Below are 26,901 nucleotides of genomic sequence, written 5' to 3' on the forward strand. Positions count from 1 at the left end.
AGAGTACTACTGTTTGCTGTGTTTCACACCAAATGTGTCTACCTTTATATCTCAGATGCCAGTGGATGTGACATTTTGATGGGTATGTAAGTTACAAAAGCATAGCTTAGCAACCAGAATGAAATAGATGGTTGAATTTGGGACATTTTTCTGGCATGTACTGCCTTTGAATTCAAAACTGTGGTGACGCCCACCTTCTCAAGTTCTGCAAATTGAGACTTTACTTGGCAGACTTCCAGGAAGGTTTGCCTCAAACAGGAATCGAAGCAGCACCCTTTTGAGGGTCTCAGTTTTACTTCGAGCAGGATGAGGAAAACACTAGTAGTAGATGGGGGTGCTTCCCACCTGCAAGATGCAACTTTGCATCAGCTTGTCATAAACCTGCCAGCCCTGATGAAAAACCAAGCTTACCTTCCATGTAAACAATTACTTTAAATAAGCCAATTTTTTTTCCTGATAAATTATTTAGAAGTCTAGAATTAGCTGGGTGGTGGTGGTGCACCCCTTTGATCCCAGCACTCAGGGGGTCTGAACCCTGTTGATCTCTAGGAATTCAAGGCCAGCTTATCTACATAGTGAATTCCAGGACAGCCAGGGCTACACAGAGAAACCCTGTCTTGAAAAAACAAAAGTCTGGAATTAAATTCTGGCTTCAGGTAACTAAAGTTATTTTTAAAACAATAGCAAGAAATAAGACGACTCTATCTCCCCACATTGGGAGCCACCTGTGATCTGTGTCCAGTCTTCTGGTATGAACTACATTTTCTTGTGTCTGCTGCACGTGACCATTGGATGTGTTCCTCCCAGGCCTGTCCCACTTCTGAGCATTTTAGAAGGAATTTATCCAACACGTCCTGAAACCTGGAGGTTTGGGTTAGAGATACACTTGGGTCAGAAAATTATGGAAGTCAAGTAATTTCTAGAAAGCAGCAGTAAGGACCCCGTGGAGCTTTGAAGAATACATTTTCTAAAGCAGATTCCATTCTCTCATTTAAGAGGTGGGGAGGGACTACTTAATGATTTAATAAGAATGGGGATCTGCCAAATGGGTATTACTACTTTCTTACCTGGTGAAACAGCCATACCTGGTTGGGTTTTGAGTTCCAGCTTCCTCCCTGGGAATAGACCACTACCCAGAAATCTGTTCCACAGCTAAGGATAATTGAATTTCACAGATTTTACCAAATTAGTAGAAACCAAATAGCTGGACAGCATCCCAGTGTGTTTTCTTTTGTATGAACTTACTAGAACTGATTATTGGCACCTCCACAGGGGGGGGGGGGAATCACCACCATTTTCTACAGAAAACTACTAAACACCACAAAATACAAAACTGTAGATTTTTACTGCCAGGAAAAGTCCACATAAATGATTATGTACATCTCCAGTAAGTTTTAAGAATCACAGACCTGAATGTGTGGCAGTTTATCACTTAGACAGCAAAGCAGTTTGGGCCTGGGGGGTAAGAGAGTCATAATGTGATTAAAACAAGCTCACAGAATAAGCAGGGTTAACGCTTTTGGAAAATGTGCTTCAATTCTGGGCATAAGCTTTCTTTCACCCTCAAATTTGCTTTCTGTCAGAGGTGTCATTTCACTTTATGGAACTGCAACTCCCCGCCACCCCCAATTTCAAGAACGTTCAGGCACTGAAGTCAGCCTTGACAAAGAAAGTATGTGGGGGGCCTGTAACCACACGTTGCCTGAGCCAAATACAGATTGGTCAGTTCCATCAGCAAAGGGTCAAGAATTCCTGGGAGTTGATAAAGTCTAGACTCTTGGAAGGGGACAAGGCCTGAAGGAGTCAGGAGAAAGGAGAATACCCCACCTCAGTCTGCAGTTCCTCAATGGTCTGGAGAGCTGGGATATCCCCCACTTTACTCTGGTTTTTCAGCATGGCCTACATTTTAGGAATTTCCAAAGGCAACCCCTCAAGGAGATCATTGGCCACTGAGCAGTCATTCAACAAAGGGCTATTTATTTATTTAAAAGATGTCTGTTCCAGTAAGACCAGAAATACCTGAGTTCAGGAGCAGGACCCAGGCCAGAGGCTGCAGGTTCAAGGCTATGCTAGGGAATTTAATGGGCAAGGGAAAGTTACTCAGGCTACACTGACTTGGCCAGGTTACTTTTGGGAACTGTGTACCCAGGAAGGGCTCCTGAAAACCGAGGCTGGCCAGTCCCATGATCGCCAGCCCTATTGGGCCACACCCACTCTAAAAGCCATCAGGCCCTGACCACAGTCCTCAGGGATGGCTCCCATCCAGCAGGGATATATCCAGAGAGAAGAGCTTGAGTGGGCAGAGCCTCCCTCCTGCTGCTGTCAGCGTTATATCTGTGCCCTGTCTACAGTGGCCCTGGTCGTTTCTGCAGGAGTAGGTCTCATGGATCTCAGGTACAGAAGTACCCAGTCTTACTCAGAGTCAGCATGCTGAGCCCAGGCATCTGCATTACAACCTGGGCAAGCACCCTGGGTCAGAGGGTGAACTGAAGCAGTTGCCATGTTGCTAAAGATTTTGAAAGCCAAGCTAATGCTGGTGACATGCGTGTGTCTACAAAGCCCCTGAGTGAGGAGTTCATTATGGCTGGGGGAGCACTCACAATGTCAACCACAAAGGGCAGTGACTTTTCCTCCCAACCCACAAGCTTCCTTTGGATTTTGTATCAGATGTTATAGCCAGATGTCCTATGTTTCTAAATTTAACTGAGCCCTATAATTTTTACAGTACAGTTACTCTTAAAGAGACTATGGTAGGTGAAGGCTGAACCATAAATTCAAATCCCTGTCAGGGCTTCGGTGTTTCTTGACAAGTCTTCCATTGTATTTGTATCCAAGCGGCAGCTAGAAAGAGTATGATGTTAAGTCATCCATTTAGGAATGGAAGGGCCAGGCACACACCACCATTTACAAATGGAGATTTATTTGTGTGAGATCAGCTGGGGATCAACTGTAGCACATGGTGTGCCCCCACACATCAGTCAAAGTAGAGCACACAGCCAACATGAATTTTTACCCATATGCTTCATAATTACAACTGGTGGAGAGGCACGATCAGCCCTCACTTCAGCTGAGCACAGTTACAGGCACATTGGTGTCTGTAAAAGGAGACGGACCCAGAGCCCTGTGCAGTCCCACCCGCGTCTCTCCGCAGGGTCTTCTTTGGTGGGGTGGGAGTTAGATGGTTTGTATTCGCAGATCAGAGGTGGGGGCTGGGCTTGCTGTTTTCTGCTGATTGTTTTCTATGGACATTGTTAGGACCTTCTGAGAGTAAGCTGTGGCATCCTACCTGGGGAAGAATACTCTCCCAGGGGCCCCACATGGCCAGAGTGGGCTTCTGCTGAATGAAAGAGAGCATTGAGAAACCCCCTTCTGAGATAAAGAAACAAACAAACAACAACAACAGACAGACAGACATAGCTAATTACGGCTCTGTTGAGCAGTGACAAGAATCACAAGATTTAAAATTTCTTGGGGTTGGGGGTGTAGTTCAATAGTATAGTGCTTGCCTAGCATTCACAAAGCCCTGAGTTCAAGCCTCGGTACTGAGAAGGAAGGAAATGTCTTTGTAGTTTTATGAAGTGTTGTCCTTTGTGGCTTCAGTGTCCCACATTCTTACCAGCAAAGGCTGAAGGTTTCTTTTAAAAAGCCCTCAGTTAAAAACACACAGAGTAGGTGGGGTTCTTGTGTGCTAGTGAAAGCTGAAGTTCTGGAGTATCAAAAGGCTGTGTTTCCTGCTACCTCAGTTCATCGGCACAGTTGAGTATCCTAAGGTTTATGATGCACTGAAAGGCCACTCGTGTCTCCTGGTTCTTTGGTGTGTAAGGTGTAAGATTTGGATTCTAGTTCAAGAGCTCTAAGCCATGCACCAGGCACAGTGGTGCATGCCTTTAATCCCAGCACCCAGGAGGCAGAGGTAAGTAGATCTCTGTGAGTTCAAAGCCAGCCTGGTGTACATAGTGAGTTACAGGCCACCCAGAATTACATGGTAAGACCTTGTCTATAAACAACAACAAAGAATCCAAGCCTTCTATTGAATTCTAGAAGAGGCAGAAAGTAGTGCTTACAAAATGTATTTTATGTAGCTCTCATTTTTTTTGTGTGTGTGCACAGTTCTTGGGTGTAAATTGTATTTCTGAAGACGCTTATGATTGCCTGATGTTTTCTTTGGGAATCTCCATTTCCAGGGCACCGATTACAAATCAAGTTGTGGTCAGAATAATGTGTGGAACAGAGAGGCATTTGTGCCACTGAGTGGCTTCCTGGCTGCTAACAAATGCCCAAATGACTGCTGGGCCCTCCAAACCTGGAATTTTCTAGAATAATCTTATTTTTGTACTTGTCCATCCCTTAAGATGTATACCACTGAAAAGGAGTGATATGTCTGGCTCAGTCTGAATAAATAACACTTCCTACTTGGGTTCAGGACTGTCTCTTTAACCTCATGTCCTGCCTCTTGGATCTCAGCTCTGGAATCCATGCAGGTCACAGCCATTATTTCTACTCCCTTCCATGTGGGTTTCTGGAAAATACCGAAGGTAAAGTGAATGGAGAGAAGGCCCAGGTCCAATGATTGAAAGGTAGAACATGCCAGAATAGAAGGAGAGGATGGCCCTGGAGAACCTGAAAGCCAGCCACAAGGCACTGCTCAAGGATGCACAGCCACAGCGTTTGTCCCGGTGTGCCCCCCCATTCTCACTCACCTTGATCACTTCTGAAGCACTCCCGAGTCCTGAACCCTGTCCTGGTGCATTACCATCTGTGCAGTAAGAATGTGGCTTAGTGGTCCAGCCTCTAGAGAAGGCCCCTCTAGGAAGCAGCTGAAAGAGTCATTAAGCCAAACAACAGCATCTGAGAACTGTGATTTAGTTTTTTAAAATAGGCTCTTCAGGGGCTAGGGAGATGACTTAATGGGGGAAGTACCTGCTATGAAAACATGAGGACTGAGTTTGAATCTCTAGCACCCATGTAAAAAGCCAGGTGTGAAAATACAAATATCTCTAATCCCAGGCCTGGGGGGAGGTGGGGACAGAGACAAGAGCATTCCCTGGGCTCGCTGGCCAGCCTGTTTAACTGGAAGAGCAAACTTCAAGTTTGGTAAGGGACTGTCTCAAAGAGTAAGGTGGGGAACAGTAGAGAAAGATGCCCAAAGTTGAGCCCTGGCCACATGGAGACAGGTGAGCACAGCTGCCCCTTTGCACACACACCCATACCCTAAATATGACATGAGAGGCACACAGTATTGTAGACGAATTTCTAAATGGTCTTATTAAATAAAAAACACGGAGCCAAATATAGGGGTGAAAGCCTTAGATGGGGAAATAGGGAAAGCCACCAGGCAACCTTATCCCACCAACTCTGCAGCTTCCAAATGCACATTACTTCCTGTCTACCCACACCTTTATTGCCTCGCTGTTCTGCCCTCTCATTGGCTATCTTAGTCCAGCTACCTCACTTCCTTGTCACTGTGTGTCTGTACAGACCTCCAGGTCTCTATGGTTGGTACTGGGATTACAGGTGTGTGTCACCACGCTTGACTCTGTTCCCTAGTGTGGCCTAGAACACACAGAGACCCTGCCTGCTAAGGGGTTAAGGCCGTGTGCTGCCTGACTTCTTGTTTACTTAAAATGGCTTGCTATTTCCACTGATCTCCAGGCAAACTTTATTAAAGCACAAATAAAATGTCACCACACAGTATAGGCTCTCCCATGACTGTACAGTCTTATTAACAGTATCCACAGGAGGAGGAAATGAAAAATTTTTCAGAGCATTCAAACACATTTGAACTAGTACGGTGGTATACTTCTGTCCTCACCAAGGGTGCAGTGGCTGTGACAGGAGGATTGTCAGTCAAGACCAACTGGGCTACATTGTGAGACCGTGTCTCAAAATACAATCAAAACCTTCATTAGGAAGAGAGGTAGCAGTGAGTCTGGAAACACCCAGGATGCTGTTTTCTATTCACCAGAGAGATACTTTCCTTTTGGTTTGGTTTTGGAAGCCACACTCCCTAGTGAATCCCGTTTTGCAGGTGTGGTTTCACATGTCTGTCACTAGGTGGCGCTGTTGAAAAGCTTTGTGGACAGACCTTAGTTATTTGTAAATTTAGGTAGCTTTCTCAGGTAGCTTTATCAAATGCCTGTTCTTCCACTCTGTTGCTTAAAGGTCCTGCACAAGCTGTTATAGGTCTCCAGATCAAGTTTTATCTTTAAACTCTCTATGTGCATTTGTGCTTGACTGTCATGCTGAAAGGAAAATTGAGGCATAGAAGGATGCATCAAAGTCTCTTAAGTTCTCACTTTTGGGAGTATAATCCATATTTTTTTTAAATGTCATTTTGTTGGACTAGACAGATGGATCAGTGTTACAGGCATGAGGACCTAATTTCAAATACCCAGAACCCACATACAAAGCCAGGCACAGTGATACACATCTGCTATCTCAGTCACAGTGAGATGGGACGCAGAGACAAGAGATCTTCTGGGGAATAGATCTAAGAGGGCTATGTGGAGAAGTTCCAGGCCAGGGAGAGATTCTACTAAAAAAGTAGAAGTTACCTAAGGACTGACACCCAAAGTTGTTCTTCGACCTACACAACACACACACACACACACACACACACACACACACACACACATTTTAAAGTTTGTCTCTTTACTAGATCTATTGTCTCGACCCCATGAAGCTGCTTTCATTTGATTGAAATGGAAAACCAAAGGGTTTTTGTGTTGTTGTTGTTGTTGTTTTTTAATTTGCTAATTCCGAACGGTAACAAGTAAAAGGTTCAGACTATACAACAGTAAAGGGGTGAGACTAATGGAATGTGCACTGAGGTATTTCTCCCTCAAAGCAACCCTTGGTCCACACCATGCCACTAACATGCAGGGCAGGCTGGAAAGCCTGATTAATAGGAGAATATGGCAAGCTTGTGCCGAGCTTGGTCCAGCCTTGAAAGCCGCCTCTTCAGGAATTTCCTCTTCTCTGTAATGTCACTCCGCTCAGCCAGGAGCTGGCTACAGTTAGTCTTGTCCTGTAAGAGCTGAAGCATGGCTTTCTCCATGTCTTCCCCAAATGTTGGCAGAAGAAAGTACTGGATGATCAGAGAGACCTGTCTCCCGATGCTTCTTCTGCACTCCTAGGAGGAGGGGTTGGAAGTGGAAAGAAAGAGCTGTGAGTGCCAGAGGGACCCAGGTTTCCAAGGGAAGGGACCCTAACAGGTGCACAGAACTGGCCTGGTCTCAGCCCCTTTAGTATACAGACAGATCATGACCTGGCTAGGTATCAGGTTGCTGGGACTCTGCCCTACCGGCTTCCCTGATCATCAGATAGATGGACCTTCAATAGAAAGGGGTAAAATGAGCCAGAAGATGGTCCACAGATAGCCCAACTCCATTTCCAAATGGCAGATCTCTGCTGACAGAATCACTCAGTTGTCTTCATCGAGTCTCCGACTTTACAGCCCCAAGGAGCAGGGCTGTACAAAGTCCCTGGCAGAACTCTGAATTACTTGCTTGAGAGGAGTCGGTCTCCACCTGAGAGGATTTTCTCCCAGCCCTACAGTCTGCCCAACTTTCCCCGTACTTAGACAGGATGGTGTCCTAGAAATGCAGTAAATGGTGGTTCTACAAGGCAAGTACTTCTCTGGAACTCAGTTTCCTTTCCTGGGATGCAGGGATACTATGAGCATAACCCTCTGGGGATGGTTAAGCCAATTCACCATATCAAAGGACACCAAAGTATAAGAAAGTCAGATAGATCACAAGTACCTAGTTGACAGTTCAGGGACATATTGAAAGATTACAGCAGCATAGGTGTAGTTTAGGACCAAAGACAGCTGGAATGTGGCTCATCTGCAAATGGAAGTGGAGAAGAGAGACATCAGGGATGCAGGGGTCCACTCAGGAGGCATGAGGACCTCAGACACCCAGACGTGGACACTTTAGGTGAGAGCAGGGCCACAGCTGGAAAGAAGGACTGATATGTGCAGACACAAACCCCTCACTTCTGCTACAACATGCAGGGAACTTGACATCATGCTCTGAGAAATAAGACAAGCAGGAAGGACAGACACTCAGTGATGTGATTACATTGGAAGGAGGTCCCTAGAGTGGTCAGACTCCCAGATAGAAAGTAGAAAGGGGGCAGCTGGGGGTGAGAGCACTAGAGTCAGTGTTTAGTAGAGATAATCTTGTTTGTGGCAGATGAAAAGTTCTGGAAGGGCACGGTGGCAATGGAAAGGTATTTAATGTCTCTAAATTGTTGCACCAAACAGTAGTTGAAGTGGAACAGTTTGTGTTGTGCATGCTTTACCACAATTAAAGCAAAGAAGATTAAATAAGCCATGGGGTGCCAAGAGGCCAAGCTGCATGATGCACTAGACACAGGAGCTGCCCCAAGGGACCACACTGCCTTTGACATACTGAAAAACCACCCAAGAAGCACCACAGTAACTAGGAAACTCAGTGTACAGGTCAGAGGCACACATGGCCACAGGGCCTTTCAGCGTGAGGGCCAGAACATTCTCCAAGGACACATGCCAATACCTGAGGCTGCTTGATGCTAAAGGCTAAGAAGTCCAGGTAGGTTAGAGGTGTAAGGAAATTCTGAAGCACCTTAGAGTCTGAGGCAGGAGGACCCCCAGGAGTTTGAGGCCACCCTGGGTCTTGTGAGTGACAAAGCAGCCTAGGCTACAATATGAGATCTCACCTTTAAAAAAAAATTAATTAATAAAGATCTGAAGTGACTTAAGAGGTACAAGAAGATCCTAAGAACTTTGCTAAAGCCCCAGAAGACAAAGTCTGTTTAAAATATAGCAAACACAAGGCTGAGAAAATAGCCCTCCCACTACTGAGCTGGGTCTGTTTAGGGCTAGTGCTGTAGAGTGGTTTATGAAGATGAATAATCCAAGCTGACCCTGCGAGGTAGCCCACTTTGTCACTGAGGCCCCTGGCGGTCAGTTAACATTCCCTGTGAGGAAGGAATCCTCCTGGCCTCAGGAATTTGCTGATGGATACTTTACACACATACTCCTACACAGAAAACTGCACTGAAGGAGAGGAAGTAGCCTGGAAGTCTGGCTCTGGGCCATTCCCACACTTACCTCGTAGTAGGCATTCGGGTGCTGGCTCATCTCAGTGGTAGACAAGTCCTCTTGAGGAGCTTGAGAGTTACACTGAAAGTTAAAATTATTCTCTTCTTCCTCAGCTTCTTTCTCTTTGACCTCCTTCAGGGCTCTCCTGTAAACTTGTTCCTGGCAGTAGACGATCTGCTCCATCTGGATGTGAAGTTGGATCAGCTTTTCAGTTTTTTTTTTTTTTTCTTGATTTAATCTGATGTCTTCAATTTTGGACTGCAAGGAGAGAAAAGCAGTCAACAGCTTGTTGTGGGATATTTTACACTATGTGAAGATGTGTTGTGATTGATGTAATAAAGAGCTAAATGGTCAATAGCTAGGCAGGAAGAGGTTAGGCAGGACTTCCAGGGACAGAGAGAACTCTGGGAAGAAGAAAGGCAGAGTTGCCAGCCAGACTTGGAGGAAGCAGAATGGGCAGTAAGGAGATTAGGTAATGCCACATGGCAGAATGTAGATTAATAATAATGGGTTAGTTTAAGTTACAAGACCCAGTTGGGACAAAGCCTAAGCTAATGGCCAAGCTTTCATAAGTAATATGTCTCTGTGTCATTATTTGGGGGCTAGAGACCCAAAGATATTTTGACAGGGAAGCTTGCTACAACAACCATCAAGAAACACATGACACAGAATAAAAACACAGGATGCCTGATGTGTCCACATGCATCACCACCCAACAAGAACAAACGCAGGTATCACCTGGGAACAGCCCCTGGACCCCTCACTCAGTTCATCCATGCTATCCTACCAGCTGAGGGTGGGAACCAGGGGATGCCTGAGCCAGGTGTGGGTTGGCCCGTGCTGTGATGGTCAATCTTCAATGCCAACTCGACTGTATTTAGAATCACTCGGGAGACTAATCTCTGAGCATGAGGGTGTTTCCAGAGAGGTTTGACTGAGTGAAATGGGAAGACCCACCCTACTGAGGGCAGCACTATCCCCTGGCTTGGGGTTCTGGACCTAATAAACTGGAGGAGGAGCTGAGCAGCAGCTCTCCTTCTTCCCTGCCATGGTGGACTGTATCCCTCAAACTGTAAGCCAAAGCAAACCCTTTGTCAGGCTGACCTTGTTACACGCTTGTCACAAGTAAACATCTGTCAAGGAATGCAGAGAATGGCAGACAGGTTTCTTCCATTTTATTATATTTCATGTTCCTGTGGGATAGCCAGAGTAGGTTCACTTCCTCTACATGGAACCATGTTCCTGCCTAACAAGGCTCTTTGGGCTGTGGGTTTCAATGTCTCACCTCTGAATTCACCCCCCTCCCCTCTTTCCCTTCTCATGTCTATGGTGATATTTTATTTGTATTAAAATGTTACATGTCTGCTTTAACCAGAAGAATCATTGTCTTGAAGACACAAACATAAACTTGAGTCTTCATTTCTCTGAACAGACACAAGAAAGTTGAAATGGTCCCTAACCAAGAAATCATGCTTATTTATTTTCTTTTAAAAATAATATGTTGTTGGATTTACCTTGACAGTACTGCAGAGGTTAAAAAATTCACCAAAATTGTTTAATGAAACCTTTGTGAAGGCGGATCGGACCATGTCTGATAAAAGAGGGAAAAAAGTTCAATATTGACAAGACCATCTGTATTCTGTATAGACTGGGGGTGGGTGAGATTAACATGGCTAAAAACACATCCCCTCTCTGTTCCCTCTCTGCCTTATCCTCTTCTCCTTGTGAAGAGGAGGGTGTGCTCTGTGGCTGAGGAACTCTGCAAATACCTGAAACTTCACTATCTCTGGGCATGGATTATGCTCTGTATCCTAACAGGGAGGAATTTTCTAACAGAGGATATTTCTAGCAAATTATAAATATAGCAATTCCTTGTCTAAAACCTGTTACCTCCATCTCATTCCTGTCTGTGAACACTAAGTGCCCAGTTATCTGCTTGAAATAAACCTAAGAGGCATTTACAGAAGTTGGAAAGTTAACTTTAGTTCCTTTACTCTGGAGAATTTGCTTCTGTCTGTGAAAGTTGTCATATAAACCACTAACGCCTAGATGTCATGCAGGACAGGTTGTGGACATGATCACCTGATACAAGCCAGGGTACAACCTCTGGTGTTGAACTTCAGGCACTGTTTAACTTTCTTTTTTAAAGAAGCAGGGTCTCTAACTGGCCTGGAGCTTGCAAGTAGGACAAGGTAGCTATCTAGTGAGCCTCAGATCCACCCCCAACATCCCCATCTCTGGATCCACAGTGCTGGGATTATAAGTGCATGTTACTACATTCAGCTTTTTATGTGGGGTTATTTTCTCAAGCCCTCATGCTTTCAAGGCAAGCTCTTTAGTGAATGAGCTACCTCTATAGTCCTTGTGATCTGAAATCTTATGTCATCCTCCCCATTTTTGCATTTAAAAAAACTTCCATTTGCCTCAGTTTCCTCACATCCATTCAACGTTGACAGTAGTGCCAGGTTCTCTGCTGCAACTCTGTGCTAGGAGGGAGGAACACCCCAACCCCACAGTGACAAAGCCTTTGCCTCCTCTCCAATTTCCACATAGTACACAATGTCAGTGAAGCCTGTGCCCAAGTTTTGTGATGACCAAACCTGAGGAGAGGTTTGCAAGAACCCAGATTTAGAGAGGGCCAGCCAAGGGAATGGGAGGCCTCTGAGTGCTGCTGTATTGAAGGACAGTCTTTAGGAACCTGTGGGGTCTGTGCCAATTCCAGGTAGCCAAAAGTGCAGGAGATAGTCAAGGTTCAACTGGGGCTTCAGCTGGACAGCAGAAGTGAGTTGGCACTGCACCCAGGAGACATGGCTACTGTCCATGCGGGGAACAGAGAGGAAACTGAGGCAGGACCACTGCAATGGGTAAGGACCAACTTCACTTTGCATGAAGAACTCTGGCTGTGCTCTTGGGGAGGTCCAGCTAAGGGCCTAGGAGGTTAGGTGACTCTGCCCTCTGACAGCAAATCCCTGTGCCCAGAGGGTCAGAATGGACTGACTTCCTGACCACCACAGTGGCATCTAGAGCACAGAAAACCTGCCACCTACCTAGACCCAGCCCTAGAGGACAGCTCTGAGGTATAGAGCTGCCTTTGCTGCTGATGGTCTCCTGCTCCAGAAATAAAATAGCAAGAGTGACAGCAGCATTCCTCAGTGACATTGTGTGACACTCTCCAGTGACCCTGTACAGCACTCCCCAGTGACTCAGTACAGCACTCACCAGTGACCTTGTGTAGCAAGACCACAGCAGCTCTTCTAGGGCTTTTATTGGGTTTTTGATGATACTCTCAAATGTCTTATAGTTCACAAACCCTGGCAGCTCCCGGCCATGATACTGGTTTTCTTTTCTTTTTAAAAATTTATTTATGTATAGTGTTCTGCCTGCATGTATCCTTGCAGGCCAGAAGAGGGCACCATGTACCACTATGTGGTTGCTGGGAATTGAACTCAGGACCTCTGGAAGAGCAGTTGGTGCTCTTAACCTCTGAGCCATCTCTCCAGCCCCAATACTGGTTTTCAAATACTTGGATCTGTCTGTCTATCTCAGCAGAACCTAGAGTTAGAGTTGAAAGAAACCGTCTTTCAGGGTTTCTCGTTTTGTTTTGTTCTGTTTTTTTTTTTTTTTTTAATAATTAAACCAACTCTGGTCTTTCTGAAAAGATGAGTACCTAGAAAAAATGAAATGAGATAAATGTTAATATGTTCCTTTAAAACTACAGTAAGAAAACTGTGTCAAAGGTCACTTCCCTCAGTTGAGACAAAGTGGAATGCAGAGCCAGAGACCACAGCAGAATATAGCAAGAGGAAACCAGGGGAATATATGATCTCAAAACAACCTTGTGTATGAGGGTTTATGAGTCAATTTGGATTTGACCAGAGAAGAAGGGTCAAAGCACACTGTAGGAGGCAGCGGGGGAAACAGATAGGCACCTGGAGGGCCCAAGTGTACATGAAGCAAGATGCTTAGTTCCTTCTCCTTACTTCCAGAACAACTTCTGTGAGAGACATCCCATCAGGAACAGAGCCTTCCCAAGGCTTCCCTTGTAGACCTGACTGTGTGCTATCCTGTCTCAGGAGGGAAAGTGGTCCCATAGGAAATGCTTATGCTGGCATTTCACATGCAATAGAACTCATTTACAGTGGGCATGCCAGTGACTTCTAGCATATCACAGGCCTATGCTGTGACCCAAAGTGCCTGTGTCTGACACATTTCTGTCACCGTGAGGAACTGTCACTCTCCTGGAAATCAGCCCCTTCTGCTCTTCCTTCTCTCCAGCCCTATAGTTGTGGCTGTGCTTTTTGTCTACCCATGACACATGCCATGTCTACCCAGACCACATGCCATGTTTATCTGCTCTCTATTCAAGGAGCATAGATTCTTCTAAAAGCCATGAATTAACTATGGTGATCAACCTGCATTTTTTTCTAGATGTCCTTAAGAATCAAGAATAGATAGCTTAGGTTCTGTGACTCAAAGCAGAGCAAATATGGCTCCTGTGTCCACACTCCTGCCATTCTTATCCCCTACATAACACTCCAAAGTCTCTCCCAAATCCCAGGTCCATGATGGTCCCTGGAGTCACTGCTGTGGGAGGACCATGTCCCCCTAGTTCATAAGCTGAACTTCATCCCTACTGTGCTGGCACTGAAAGGTGGGCCTTTAAAAAGTGACCAGGACATGCTGACCTCACCCTCAGAGATGGGATGTGTGTCCTCAGAACAGAGGCCAAAGGAAGCTGGCTCTCATCTTTCACACATGAGGACCAGGCTAGATAATACCATCTTGGGAGCAGACATGGAGCCCTCACCAGACACCTTATCTTCTGGTGCCTTGACCTTGAACTATGGGCAAGACCTTTTTTTTGCCTGTAGCAATCAAATTCAAGTTACTGAAGTGCCAAGTACACCAATCCAAATGGACACTCACTTTTTTTTTGAAATGTTCCTCAATATAATTATCCCAATTAAGAAACTCCTTTCTCAGGTTGGTAAACAGCCAACTGCCTCCCCCTGATACAGTTTCCTGTGCTTTTACCAAAGCAGTGATATCCTTATTGAAGGCATTAATTTTCTGTGAAGGAGATAATTCACATACAAGGATCAGGTAAGTAGAGGACATACACACCCACATGATTGTTGAGCCACATGAAATACTGGGGATAAATGTCTTTGGCATCAGGAAATCCTGCCCCTTCCTCCACGCTCCCCAGTCCTCACCAGCTCCACCCTGCTTTCATCCACTAGTGCTGGTCCTTCTTGTAATACTAGTGGTACACAGAATGTGTTTCTATCCATCTTAGGAGACTGAAGACAGAAGAGATCCCTGTAAGATAGTGATGTAGGAATCCTCCATGGGAAGTCACAAGTGATACCTACATCAATCAGAAAGAACATTCTCTTGTTACTGTCTTCTGGTATATCTATGCCATACTTCTGAAGCTCCTCAATTGTACTCTGGTGACTCTTATTTATCTGATTTTCCAATAGTGGGAGCGATTTCTGAAATAGAAAAAAATGGAGTGGGTCATAGACATACAGATTGGGAATGCAAAGGAGGACCAAAGCTACTCAGAAACATGGCTGTGACAGAAGCTGTTCATCCCCTCACTCTGTGTGGACCTTCTCATGGCTCTTTGGCAAGTGAGCCTTGGCAGACAGGATTTCCTGCCCATGCCTGTGACATTCTGACAGCCTCTGAAGGCTTCCTAGGTGCACAGTAGTGCTTTAGAGGAACTCTCTCCACCCAGGTCTACCTATACACCTGCCCTGGGCATATAACTCTGTAAAATTGCCCACTGCACATGGTTCCTGCCTAAAGAAACCACCTAGAGACAGTTCCTTACACATCAAAACATAAACTCTCTGCAGAGACACTCCACAGAGTGCCTAATATTAGCTTCTGAGACAAGAGCAGCTGGACTAATATGAGACCCTTCATTCAACTCTTGTGTTATTTTCAACAGATCTCTACAACTTGCTGTCCTCAGGCATCTCAAGGCACAGAGTTCAGCAAGAACAGGCCTGCCTCTGTCTGCATCAAGGAGATCCAGAGAGGGTCACTCAAGATCTTGGTGCTCAAGATCTGGCTCAGCAGAACCTAGAGTTAGAGTTGAAAGAAACCGTCTTTCAGGGTTTTTTGTTTTGTTTTTTTGTTTGTTTTTTTGTTTGTTTGTTTTTTAATTAAACCAACTCTGGTCTTTCTGAAAAGATGGGTACCTAGAACAAAATGAAATGAGATAAATGTTAATATGTTCCTTTAAAACTACAATAAGAAAACTGTGTCAAAGGTCACTTCCCTCAGTTGAGACAAAGTGGAATGCAGAGCCAGAGACCACAGCAGAATATAGCAAGAGGAAACCAGGGGAATATATGATCTCAAAACAACCTTGTGTATGAGGGTTTATGAGTCAATTTGGATTTGACCAGAGAAGAAGGGTCAAAGCACACTGTAGGAGGCAGCAGGGGAAACAGACAGGCATCTGGAGGGCCCTGATGTCCACCTGCATCCTGGGAGCTGCAAGAAGACCTTGAACACAGGAGGAGCCCAGGGGAAGATCACTGCTGAGTTTCTTTCCACAGCCAGTCCTCATGCAGATCTAGACACTAAATCCACATGTGCTGAGTATTCTCAACACTCCAGGTGGAGAACTAAAGTGGTTTGAGATGCAGACTCCACTAGGTCAAAGAAAAGTGAATATGGCTTCTATCTGAAGAGCCCATTTGAACTCAAGCTCTCCAGATCAGCTCCAGAATGAGGGGTTCACAGCTATGCCACCCAGAACCTAAGGGTGACAGCAACAGGAACCAGCACAAAGCCTTCTGTTGCTGGAGTTACCAACTCCCAAATACCACATGTCTGTGCAAAGAGATCTTGACCAGCTTGTGGGCCCAGGGACCATCCCAGTCCCAGCTCAGGTTTATGAAGACACAACCACCCAGGCTTACACAGATGTGTGAGATGAGCTCTGTGGTCAGTCTCTCTGCCAGAAGAGGCACTGTGGCCTTCCCATCCTCCAGAAGAATGCTGAGGGAACAAGAGAGAGGATTCCATTAGACTGAGCCAGAACACAAGTCTGCAGCCTGCTGTGGGGAGGCCAGGGCCAGTCTGGGTACTTTCAATGAATGGGTATCTTGAGATTGGTATTCATGGAGTACTCAGAGAAGGTTTTGTATAATGATACAGGGGAACCAGCTAGGATAGTTCTACAGTGGGCTGCAGTGATCCTCCTCAGCTCATTAATAATCAGAGTAAAATCTGTTCTCCACAAAACATATGTACACAACTACAGATAATGTTATCATGGCACAATATCCCATTCCATGTGTGATACACATGAATACACATGCACACACCTTCTGTGTGACACACACAAATATACACACATATCCTTCTGTGTGTGATATGTGAGTACACACACACACACATACACACACACACACACACACACACACACACACACACGGTTCCATATATAATACACATTTTGGTATACATGCACCCATCCATACAGTCTATACATATTGCTGCAAGCTGCAAGAATATATTATAGAGATTCAGCTATATAAAAAAAAGCTATACCTAGAAAGATCAAGGAATCTTTTCTAGAGGGAAGTCATTTATCAAGGAATATTTGGTGTTATTCAACTTTAAATATTCAGCTGTTTCTTGACATGAATTTCTTGTGCATTCTTATACTACCAGACCATATGGCAAACAGTGTAAGCTTCTCAGACCTTCTGCTGATCTACTAGTTAACACCCCTACAGAGCCTAGGAGACAGGTGGACTATAGATGCATAGCTTTGTTTCTTGTGCAAATGAAGCTCAGACTTTCCTTCCCCAGACTGGCCAAATGGCATTCCAGAACATTTGACTCAGCACAAAGGATTTTTGCATATCCAGGTGTGAGTGAAGGCTGGGGCAGAATTCCAGGTCCAAGCAGAGTAGCCTGGCCAGAGGAGAGGAGAACAAGGCAGAGTTTCTGTAGATGGTAGGGCAGAGTCACATGGCCTGAGAGAAAGGAACAAAATAGATCTTTTATAGAGAATGAGGATTGGGTCAGGTCAAGAGAGTAGGAAGAGAAGAAATGAGCATGGATGGAGAAACTGAAGACGAAGATGAGATTGAAAGCATAGGAGCTTACTAAAACTGTGAGAGGATAGGAAAAGAAGGGGCAGAGAGGAGCTGAGTGTCATGATGGAACTGAGGCTGTATAGATAGAATTTTGTTATAGAGAAATAAGGTAAACGAACATAAGAAACTAATGTACATAGATTATTTTCCCTCAGATAACCCCACGCCAGACATAGCATCTTCCCTAGGATTCTGGGAAGGATTTTCTCATGGAAGGCTCCTAAGAAAATTCCAATAATACATAAGTATATACACTAATGGATAACATACATGAATATACACAAAGCATATCGATCCAGATCTTCATACACTGGGTAGAGGTAACTCCCTCCAGCTCTTATCATTTGAGTTCAATCCCTGGATCCACCAATTCCCACAAGTTGTCCTCTGTTCTCCACAGGTGCACTGTGGTGCCTGTGCATGTGCATGCACAAACTACCCCCCCCCACACACACACACACTCCTCGGGTGAGGTCTGCTCTTGACAACTGTTCATCCTTACACTCTGTGGACTTTACCATGGCTCCTATGACAGTGAGTCTCAGCAAATATGATTTGCTCCCCATGCTTGCGACTCCTCATGCCTTTCCTACTGGGGAGATGAGATGAAGGGATCACTTCTTCCCTCCTCAGTGGGACCCTGGGTGTGAACTAATATTGGTCCATCTGGATCCAGGGCTTGTGTCCTCACTAGCAAACCAACATCACTGTTACCTCCCACTCTCCTACCTATGGTCCTGTCTCCTTCAGGGTCCACCTCCTGAGCCATGCTCAGTGCCTCCGTGGTGGCAATGTCCACATTACTGGGGACCACCACCAGGTTGATGGTCTCCTGTTTTTGGATGTATGTCTTGATGAGTGAGAGAAATGAGATGGTGACTCCTAGTTATGGAAACAGAATTCAGAGTGAGGTGCTATGACCATTCACTTGCTTACGGCCCTGGCTTCCATGGACTGCATCCCTCTGTAGTGAATCCTGGCCATCCAGTCTCACTCCCACCTCCTCAAGGTCCCTCTTAGACATATCCTTGGACACACTCCAGTGTCCCTTGCATCCCAGTGTAGGTCAGAGTGGAGTCTAGAGTCTCACCTGGCATCCGATGTCTGCGGGCTGATTGCCTACAGCCACCCTGGTGATGCCAGGCAGATCAATTAAAGTCAGGTCTGGGACATTCGGGGAGCTGACCTCCAGGCTAATGAGCTTACTGCTAATCATCAGCCCATTCCCAGCAATGAAGTTCTGGGCTGGGAAGAGGAAAAAGAAACAGTGAAGTTTAGGGGGCACATTGTAATACAGAGACTTCTGGGGAAATATTTTGTGATTTGGGTATGAAATGTTTCTGTTTTGAAAGATTGGGTGTCTGTGAAATTATGTTGAAAGGTTCCAGAAGCTTGGGAGATTGGCTCTGACTAGAAGTAGTAGAAAACTATGAGCAGGCCGTGTGTGTTTTATATATTATGTCTGCCCCTTCCTGTAGTCCTTTCTGCTTCCTATCCGCCAGAAGGTGAGGAACTTGCTCTGGGCAGAGAGGGACGTTCTTCGTCAGACCCTTCTGGCACTCTCAGGGAAGAGCTACATGTGCACCATAAGGATGGTGAAAGTCCAGGGAATCCCTCAAGCATGAATGGACATCCAGGAGGGAAATGAGCTCACCCTGGTTAGGAGGCACCCTGGACCCAGGTGTCTGTCCACACGTGGCATTCGCCCCCTTGCCCTTAGCAACAGAAGCTAGGATAGAAGCGTTGCATCGAGTCGTTATCTAAAGTCGCCCTGCTCTGCTCAGCAGTCAGTTGTTCGAGACGTTTTCTTCTGATTAAGAATGTAAGCTGGAAACACAAGTGGCATGTGTAACAGGGTTTATTTGTTCCAAGGGCCACTTACCCTAAATGAGGTCATGAAATTAAATGGCAATGTTCTAGATCCCATAGGCCTAAGTGTGGGAAGGCTCCAAATGTGGAAAGGTATAGTAGAACAGGCCCATAGGGTTGAGGAAATTAGCTCAGACCAGCTGCCAAGGCATGCACATAACATACTCCTTATGAGCCAACCTGAAGTCTGCCTGAGGGCCTAGCAACAGGAGCTGTCAGAGTTCTTGATTGATGTGTCCAGCCAATGAGGGACGACCACACAGACTGGGTGCTGAGAGAAGGGTATATAAGACCTTCTGTGTTATTGAATAAATGAGTTAGTTATTTACCCTCAATGGACTCCCAGTGTCTGTGCCATTGACACTGCGCCTTTTCACCCCGTCACCTGAGGGAGCCATTAGAATCTGAGCAACAGAAAGGCCCAGAAAGCAGAGAGTGTGAACAGTCATGGGGAGTCCTTCTCTACGCCCTGACCAGAATGGGGAGCAAATGTGGGCATGTACTTACCTTTATTGACTTCCCCTTCCACCTGTGAGGGGTCTGAGATCTCAACCTCAGTTTTCTTGTAGGTGACCTTGCCTCTCCACTCCTCTCCATGCTCCAGTTGCTTCAGTTTCAGCACCAGAGGACGATACCTAAGATACAACAGCCATATCAGTCTTGTGCTTTGACATAAAAGGCCTTAGACAAATGGCTGTCACTATCTCACAACACTCATCTGAAAACCTAAACCTCTCTGGTCTCATGCTCATTGCCCTGATGCCTTAAGTCCAGGCTGACCCCAGGCCTATGTACTGGGGCCTGGATGACTTTTGTGCATTTCTGTTTGAAAGCTACCATCGGCCTGAGGCTCCTTCTTCCTCACAATGTGGTACCCTGTTATGAAATATTATTTTAAGATGTGTTACATTTGTTTATGCTGTGGAACATTTGTTTGAATGATGCAAAGCTGTGTTGCATTCTTTTATGTTGCATTTGTTTAACTCTGTGAAGCTGTGTCACTTTGCCTGTCTAAAACACCTGATCGGTCTAATAAAGAGCTAAACGTTCAATATCAAGGCAGGAGAGAGGATAGGAGGGGCTGGCAGGCATAGAGAATAAGTAGAAGGTGAAAAAGAGGGATGTGAAAGCAAGAGAGATTAAGGAGCAAGAAAAGAATGGGCCAGCCACTTCGCCACACAGCCAGACACAGAGTAAGAGTGAAAGTAAGGTTACAGAAGTAAAAAAAGGAAAAAGCCCAGAGGCAAAAGGTAGACAGGATAATTAGTTAAGAAACGCTGGCTAGAAATTAAGCCAAGCTAAGGCTGGGTATTTATCAGTAATAAGTCTCCATGTGTATTTATTTGGGAGCTGGATGGTGGGCCCCCCAAAAGAGTAAAGAATAAAAACAACCAACAATACGCCCCCTTGTGTTTATTAGGTTGTGGGTTTTTTTTTTGTTTGTTTGTTTGTTTGTTTGTTATTTGTCAACTTGAAACAAGCTAGAGTAATCTGGGAAGCGGGAACCTTAATTGAGAAAATGCCTCTGTCAGACTGGGCTGTTGGTAAGCTGTAAGGCCTGTTCTTGACTAATGATTGATATGGGAGGGCCCAGCTCACTGTCAGAGGTGATTCTAGATGCTATAAGAAAGCAGGTTGAGCAAGCCATGAGGAACAAGTCAATAAGAAGCACCCCTCCATGGCTTCTACACACCCACTCACTACATCCCTCAGGATGCTTTACAGTCCCCTATTACAAACTTCTGCCAATTCCTATCTGCCTGTCACATCTCACCAATAGTGCTAGAGCAGCTCAGCTCTAGCCTCACTGAGCCATCACTGACCTCCTGGGCCTTGAAACTCAAACAGCATCCCTAACCTGAGCACCAACCTTTATGTGCTTAGGGGATGGGCCATTCACAGGAGGGGCTCAGAAAGAAATCATGCACATATAGTTCCGGGTACTTAGTTGATCTTCTACAAACTGAGGTTCCACAAATGCACAATGGAACAGTGCAATGGACTAAAGCTGCCCCCAACCCCAGCACATAGGTTCAGCCCCAGCACCTACAGTCACTGTTGGATACAGAGCCTGAAAAGAGGTAACCTAGGCTGAAGGAAGGCTTGAGAAGCTGCATGGGTGGAGCCCCAACCACTGAGACTGGTGCCCTTATGAGAGGAGGAAGAACCTGCAGGCTGCTCAGGGGAAAGGCTGCCCATAGTCAAGGAGAAAGACCACCTTGACCTTCATTCTGCTGTGGGCCCAAACTGGGAGGGATCTATCTCTATCTTTGAGCCCCAGGTCCACAACCTAGCAAGGCAATAAGCATGAGCTCTCATCATTGCCTCTGGGGAGGGCCACTCCTGACAGTGCTTCTAGCACAGAGCTCTTCCCTGAGCTCTGGTCCCCAATGACTGCCATGGCAGGCAGGGCCAGGTCCTGCTCCACGCCCAGGGCCTGTAGGGAGTCGATGAGGTCGATGCAGGGCCGCACCTTCTCCTCATACTGCCTGCAGAGGTTGTTCAGGGACTCCTAGATGAGGGCAAAGCAAGAGTGAGGTCATGGAAGTGCTCCTGCAAAGACTGATGATTCAAGCACAGTTATGCACAGTGTCAGAATCCTCAAGATGGTGATAAATGGACAGAAAATATCTGAAGAAACAATAAATGTGGATTCCTCAATCTTCATGACAACCATAAAGATCTAAGAAAATCAACAAAAGTCAGACACAGGACACACAAAATAAGCTCCCGGGCCCATTAGAATCAATCTGTTCCAAACTAGTCATAACAAAAGGTATTTTTTAAACTAACCAGAAAGGAACTGGAAAAAAAATGACTCAGAGGTTAAGAGCACTTTCTGTGTTTGCAGAAGACCCGAGTTCATCTCCAGGCACCCACATCAGGTGGCTCACAACTGCCTGTAACTCAAGTTTTAGGGGATCCGATGCCTTATTCTGGCATCTTTAGTCACCACACACATGTGGTACACAGACATACATGCAGGTACACACATATGCACATAAAACAAAAGTAAAATTTTTTAATTAGCTAGAGGAGTTAGAGAGATGGCTCAGCATTTAGAGCACTTTGTTTTGGTAGAGAATGTGGCCTTGGTTCCCACCACCCACATGGTGGCTCACAACCATCTGTACCTTACAGGGGATAAGACCTCTCTCTTGTAACTTCATAGGTATCAGGCATGTATATGGTACCCATATACACATTCATACAAAATGCACACAAAACAAAATTACACACACACACACACACACACACACACATATATATATATATATATATATATATATATATATATATATATAAATTTTTCAGGTTGAGAGGAACAAAAACCAGCTTAACAGCTGTTTTTGTTTGCTTGTTTGTTTGTTTGTTTTATCAGAAAGAATGCAAGTATAGAGACAATGGGGTGATTTTTATTTTTTTTTAGTGCTGGGAATTGAACCCAGGTGTTCCATGCTGTACCACTGAGCTATATATCCATTCCACAGTGTTCTAGGATTACTGACAAAACACCACCATTATATATCTAGTAAAAGTATCTTTTGAAATGGAAGAAGGATCTATATACAAATGATTTGGAATATGCTTGGGACTAGTGTGTCTCCAAGCCAAAACTTGGCAGTTGCTCTATAAGCATCCTATAAGAAGCCGTGGTGCTGTGGAACAATCTTTTTGTACACAGTGAATATTTGTTGCTCTCACTGGCTTACTAAAGGGCTAAATGTCCAATAGCTAGACAGGTAGAGGTTAGGTGGGACTTTCAGACAAAAAGAGAGTGCAGGGAAGAAGGAGGGTAGAGTCACCAACCAGATGCAGAGGAAGCAGGAGATGACTATGCCATGCTGAAACAGGGTATAGCCACATGGTAGAGCATAGATAAGAAATATGGGTTAATTTAAGTTGTAAGAACTAGTTAGTAACAAGCCTAAGCTATCAACTGAGTGTATATAATTAATAATAAGTCTCTGAGTGGTTATTTGGGAGTTAGCAGGCAAGACAGAGAAAACTCCATCAACATCGTGGAGGTTTATATTTTATGTTAAGGGTTATTAGCTAGTTTGGATTTTTTTTAATGAGACAGGATGAGGGTTTATGTTAGTGGTAAATATTGAGGAGGGCACTGATCACTTTGCACATGTTCTCTCTCCTCACCCACTTGATAGGGCAGTTAGAACAGGTACTGCTGTTGTTACTAAGCCCTATAATATAAGACAAGAGAACTGAGAGTTGGAGAGTTAAGCAACATTGCCAACATGTAATGGCCAGTTTGGGATTCAAGCAAAGCAACCTATTGCCTGCCCACTCTTAATTTCTCTCCTGAGTTGCTTTCATGAAATCATACATATGATTACTAAATACACACAGGTTTTTCAGATAGCAAAATACAAACTCATCCCCAGCACACCAGCACTGCAGGAACTGTGAAAAGCATTCTATATGCAAAGAATCTTGAATCCGTACAGTGGATCAGAGGCCACAAGTGCTGACTGCAATTGTTTCTTATGAATTGATCATCCTTAAATTATGCCTGAGCACAAACAACAGCAACGCATTGTGGGGTTTCTGGTTAATAGAAAATAAAGGCCATGACAGATAGGATAGAGGGTGACAATGACACATGGAATCATATTCCTATTAATTATACCTCCTACACATTAAGTGGTATTGTGTCACCCAGAGGTGCTATCTATATGCCTATCAAATTTTTAAAAGGACATTAAAAACACCAAAAGAACAGTCAACAGAGAGCATGGACTGCATTCACAAAATACAGTGTTTAATCAAAAAAGGTGAAGAATATTAGGAAAGGGGAAAACAAAGACTTAACACAGAAAGCAGACAGCACTGTGTTCTCAACCAATAACACCACATTAAATATAAATGGCTTAAATATTGCTCCAACAGGCAATTGCTCTGAAAGGACCACAAAGAGTGAGGATGGCAGCCCCTGGTCCCAAGATGTTGAAAAAACAGCAGCAACAGGGCATGGTGTCCTTTCCATGACAGAACAGGAATTAGTAGAGCAGAGTACACCACCCTGAAAGTCACCACATGGAACTGGTGTAGACAAGGTGCAAAGGCATTGCGGGGGAAGCAAGGACTTTTGCCAAGCTGTGTCGGATCACTTCACTATATTATACTTAAAATACTAAACATCTGGTTGAAAAAATGCAAATACAAGCCATAGTCAAGGAATAAATATTTACAAAGCATGTATCTGAGCAAAGATGTGTACCTGAATATATCAAGAATTCTCAAAACTTAACAATAATGAAAATATACCACATGGCTTCTCCAGGGAGGTAATGTCACAATAAGACCTCACAGGGGTATAGCTGCAGACTGAACCATATAGAGAAGGAACAATATATCACATTCAGGACTCAGGGCTCTGCCAGTCCCCAATAACCCCCTGGTTTCCCAGACCAAGATTGCAACTAACAATATTCAGTGAAGGAGATAGATAGGCCATTGTTCTCAGCTTGGTCCAAGCAATGTAAGCAGCTGACCAAGATCTCCATCTTGCCCCCAAAAGATAAGAAAGCCACTTTATCAGAGAAGCAGCAGCCTTCACTCCTTTCTAGCACCCCACACCCACTCCTAACTGCAGATCCACCCTGTTCTCAGGTGGACACAGCTCGTGTCCTATGGAGAATGGCTTTTGGTAGCAGCTCACCATTGCCTGGCTGTCCTTAGAAGCATCAGGATGTTCAGGTGGGTTCAGGTGACTGGATGCAGAAGTCAGCTCTTTCTTATTGACTTTCCATGAAGAACTCATTCTCATATTTTTCCAGGTGGATTTGTGGTGGAAGTAAAGGGTTTGATTCAGAATAGTCTCAAAGCACTGCCACTGGCTGGGCCCTTGACTAAGAAACACAAAAGAGACACCAATATGTAGAACTGCCCTTCCTTCTCTGTCCACCCCAGTGGCCTGTGCTTCCAGCAGCACCTCATCATTTCCTCTTCTGGAGAGGGGTTGAGATGCATTCTTTGTGTGAGTTAGGAGGGGGAATCACAAAAGAGGAGTGATTCTAAAGGTACTCATGGAGTCTGTCAATCAAAGAATTTTGTCCAGACATAACTCTTACCTCCCCTGCCTTTGGAAAGACCTCAGATTTCCAGAAGATCTCAGACTCTAGAATGAAGACCCCTTCACCCTCAATTTCTTCCATGGTTGTCTCAGTTGGTCTTATTGCACAATCAGGTGCAATCACTGGTCCCCAGGGCTTGTGTCCCATGACAAAGGATTCCACATGACCACTCTACAACAGGATTTGGAGAAATATTTCCTCTTTTTCTTTCTCTGGTATGTAACCCCTGGGTTGTGTCCGCAAACCACAAGTATATCTAGTTATACTTTCAATCCAAGAGGAAGACATCTGCTCATCTAGATCTTGTTCCAGTCAAAGGGAGGAAACCCCCAGCTTCAGCACCACCCCATTTGTGGTGGACGCACAGGGCACCTACACCTCCACACCTTCTCTTAACTCTTCTCTACTGCAGAGCCCATTGCACAGAGACCCTCAGGGCAGCCCCACCACATTTCATGCAGGTTCCTGCCTATTTAAAGGTCATGGTCAGACATACACAAGTGACCAGGTATGCTGTTCTCTAAGCATTCCTATCCAGGCATACCTGTGCCCATTTGTACTGTCCTTGGGGTGGTTGGCTACACTTCCACTCTATAGTAGGCAGTGGGTATTTGCCAATGGCCTTCATGTGCCATATACCATTTATTATGGACAAAGATCCAATGGCAGGGCTCCTCTGGGTTTCTGTCCTGTTGGGAAAGCATCCTCAGCCCAGTTGGAAAGAGAAGCAGCATGGGAATAGGATTTAGCCCCTTTCACTGTTAGAACCCCTAACCACCCGCTATTCTGCCTGTCTAGGAAAACTCTAAGATAATAAGAATGGGAGTCTTCCCAGGTTGTTCAAATGTCCACAGAGAGACTCGAGCCCTTTCTTCTCCCAGGTCCCTGCCCTCCATGTCCCTCTGCAATGGAGTCTTTAAAATGGAAGGTCTGTGGGACACCCTGCACTCTGAGCAGAGGTAGGGCTTCAGACCAACCAGGACATCTCCTGTCTGGGGACTGGGAAGACCCTGGTTATGTACATTTCTCTACACAGATCCTCTGTCAGCCCTTCCAGCAGGGTCCCCAAAGGAGTCTTCTGTCTGTATTTCAATATCTGCCCTGGAATCATGTGGCTTCCTCCCACCCTTAACAAGAGACCTCCATCTGCTTTCCCATGGTGTTCTGGCCCATGCAGCAGGGGATCTGAAACCTCTTATCTAGGCCTTAGCCCCAGACCCTGGAGATTCCCGGGACCCCACTCTCTCCTGCTGCCACCATCTAGCAGAGACTGGGATTTATGGGTCTGTTTCAGACTGTCCCCTGAAGTCAGCAGCTGGGTGGGACCCACGGTGTCTAGCCCAGGAGCCCTGCCTGTGCTGTCACTGATGCTCCTATTTTAATAGCACTGAGTAATGATCTACAGCGCTCTTCCGGAACTACAAAGAACCCAGAGGCATCCCCAGCCCTGAGCTAGGCGGTATCCCCACTCCTAGTTCCGCTCACCAGTCTCCTGCTTAGCGATGGGGTGCTTGGCTTTCTGGGCTTCAGCGTCAACAGTGCTGGCTCCTCCCCTTCCCAGGGAGAATTGAAACAGCGAGATTGTCTGAGCTTGCAGCCCCGACTACCGTCACACCAGACATAAAAGCTGTCACTGTCCCCATTATTGTAATAGCACCAAGAAAAGTCTTGCAGCACTCACCAGGGTCTACAAAGAGCTGGGGGAGTCATCCCCTAG

The 26,901-nt window shown here is 45.4% G+C and overlaps 2 protein-coding genes across 4 annotated transcripts; both read right to left on the bottom strand.

The window, feature by feature from the left end:
• Positions 1-6,723: 6,723 nt before the first annotated feature.
• LOC143268176 (protein Mx1-like) lies at positions 6,724-12,477 on the bottom strand. 3 transcript variants are annotated; one of them, XM_076549306.1, is made up of 4 exons: positions 12,308-12,477; positions 10,603-10,679; positions 9,098-9,346; positions 6,724-7,132 (listed from the first exon to the last, which is right to left on the bottom strand). In XM_076549306.1, exons 2-4 carry the CDS (start codon positions 10,675-10,677, stop codon positions 6,902-6,904), a joined length of 555 nt encoding a protein of 184 aa, XP_076405421.1. In that variant the 5' UTR covers positions 10,678-10,679; positions 12,308-12,477; the 3' UTR covers positions 6,724-6,901. The 3 variants fall into 3 exon arrangements, with proteins under 3 accessions (XP_076405421.1, XP_076405420.1, XP_076405422.1); XM_076549305.1 differs by having other exon boundaries at positions 10,603-12,477; XM_076549307.1 differs by having other exon boundaries at positions 10,193-12,477.
• A 205-nt stretch (positions 12,478-12,682) lies between these two features.
• LOC102917448 (protein Mx1) lies at positions 12,683-26,663 on the bottom strand. Its single transcript, XM_076549304.1, has 6 exons — positions 25,182-26,663; positions 24,770-24,959; positions 19,597-19,724; positions 18,311-18,465; positions 16,033-16,111; positions 12,683-14,586 (listed from the first exon to the last, which is right to left on the bottom strand). Coding segments are annotated over exons 2-6 (390 nt in total). The 5' UTR covers positions 24,796-24,959; positions 25,182-26,663; the 3' UTR covers positions 12,683-14,584.
• Positions 26,664-26,901: the final 238 nt, after the last annotated feature.

This window comes from Peromyscus maniculatus, chromosome 12 (genome assembly GCF_049852395.1).
Source record: "Peromyscus maniculatus bairdii isolate BWxNUB_F1_BW_parent chromosome 12, HU_Pman_BW_mat_3.1, whole genome shotgun sequence".
In the NCBI taxonomy this organism is placed as follows: domain Eukaryota; kingdom Metazoa; phylum Chordata; class Mammalia; order Rodentia; family Cricetidae; genus Peromyscus; species Peromyscus maniculatus.

Coding starts and splice junctions, on each gene's coding strand:
- LOC143268176 (XM_076549306.1), bottom strand. CDS start 10,677: ATGGTCCGATCCGCCTTCACAAAGGTTTCATTAAACAATTTTGGTGAA. Junction 9,347..10,602: donor ACCTCTGCAGTACTGTCAAG/GTAAATCCAACA, acceptor CTCTCCTTGCAG/TCCAAAATTGAAGACATCAG. Junction 7,133..9,097: donor ACCCGAATGCCTACTACGAG/GTAAGTGTGGGA, acceptor CCCTCCTCCTAG/GAGTGCAGAAGAAGCATCGG.
- LOC102917448 (XM_076549304.1), bottom strand. CDS start 24,795: ATGCTTCTAAGGACAGCCAGGCAATG. Junction 18,466..19,596: donor GGAAGGGGAAGTCAATAAAG/GTAAGTACATGC, acceptor TCCTCTTCCCAG/CCCAGAACTTCATTGCTGGG. Junction 16,112..18,310: donor CCGCAGACATCGGATGCCAG/GTGAGACTCTAG, acceptor TTGTTCCCTCAG/CATTCTTCTGGAGGATGGGA.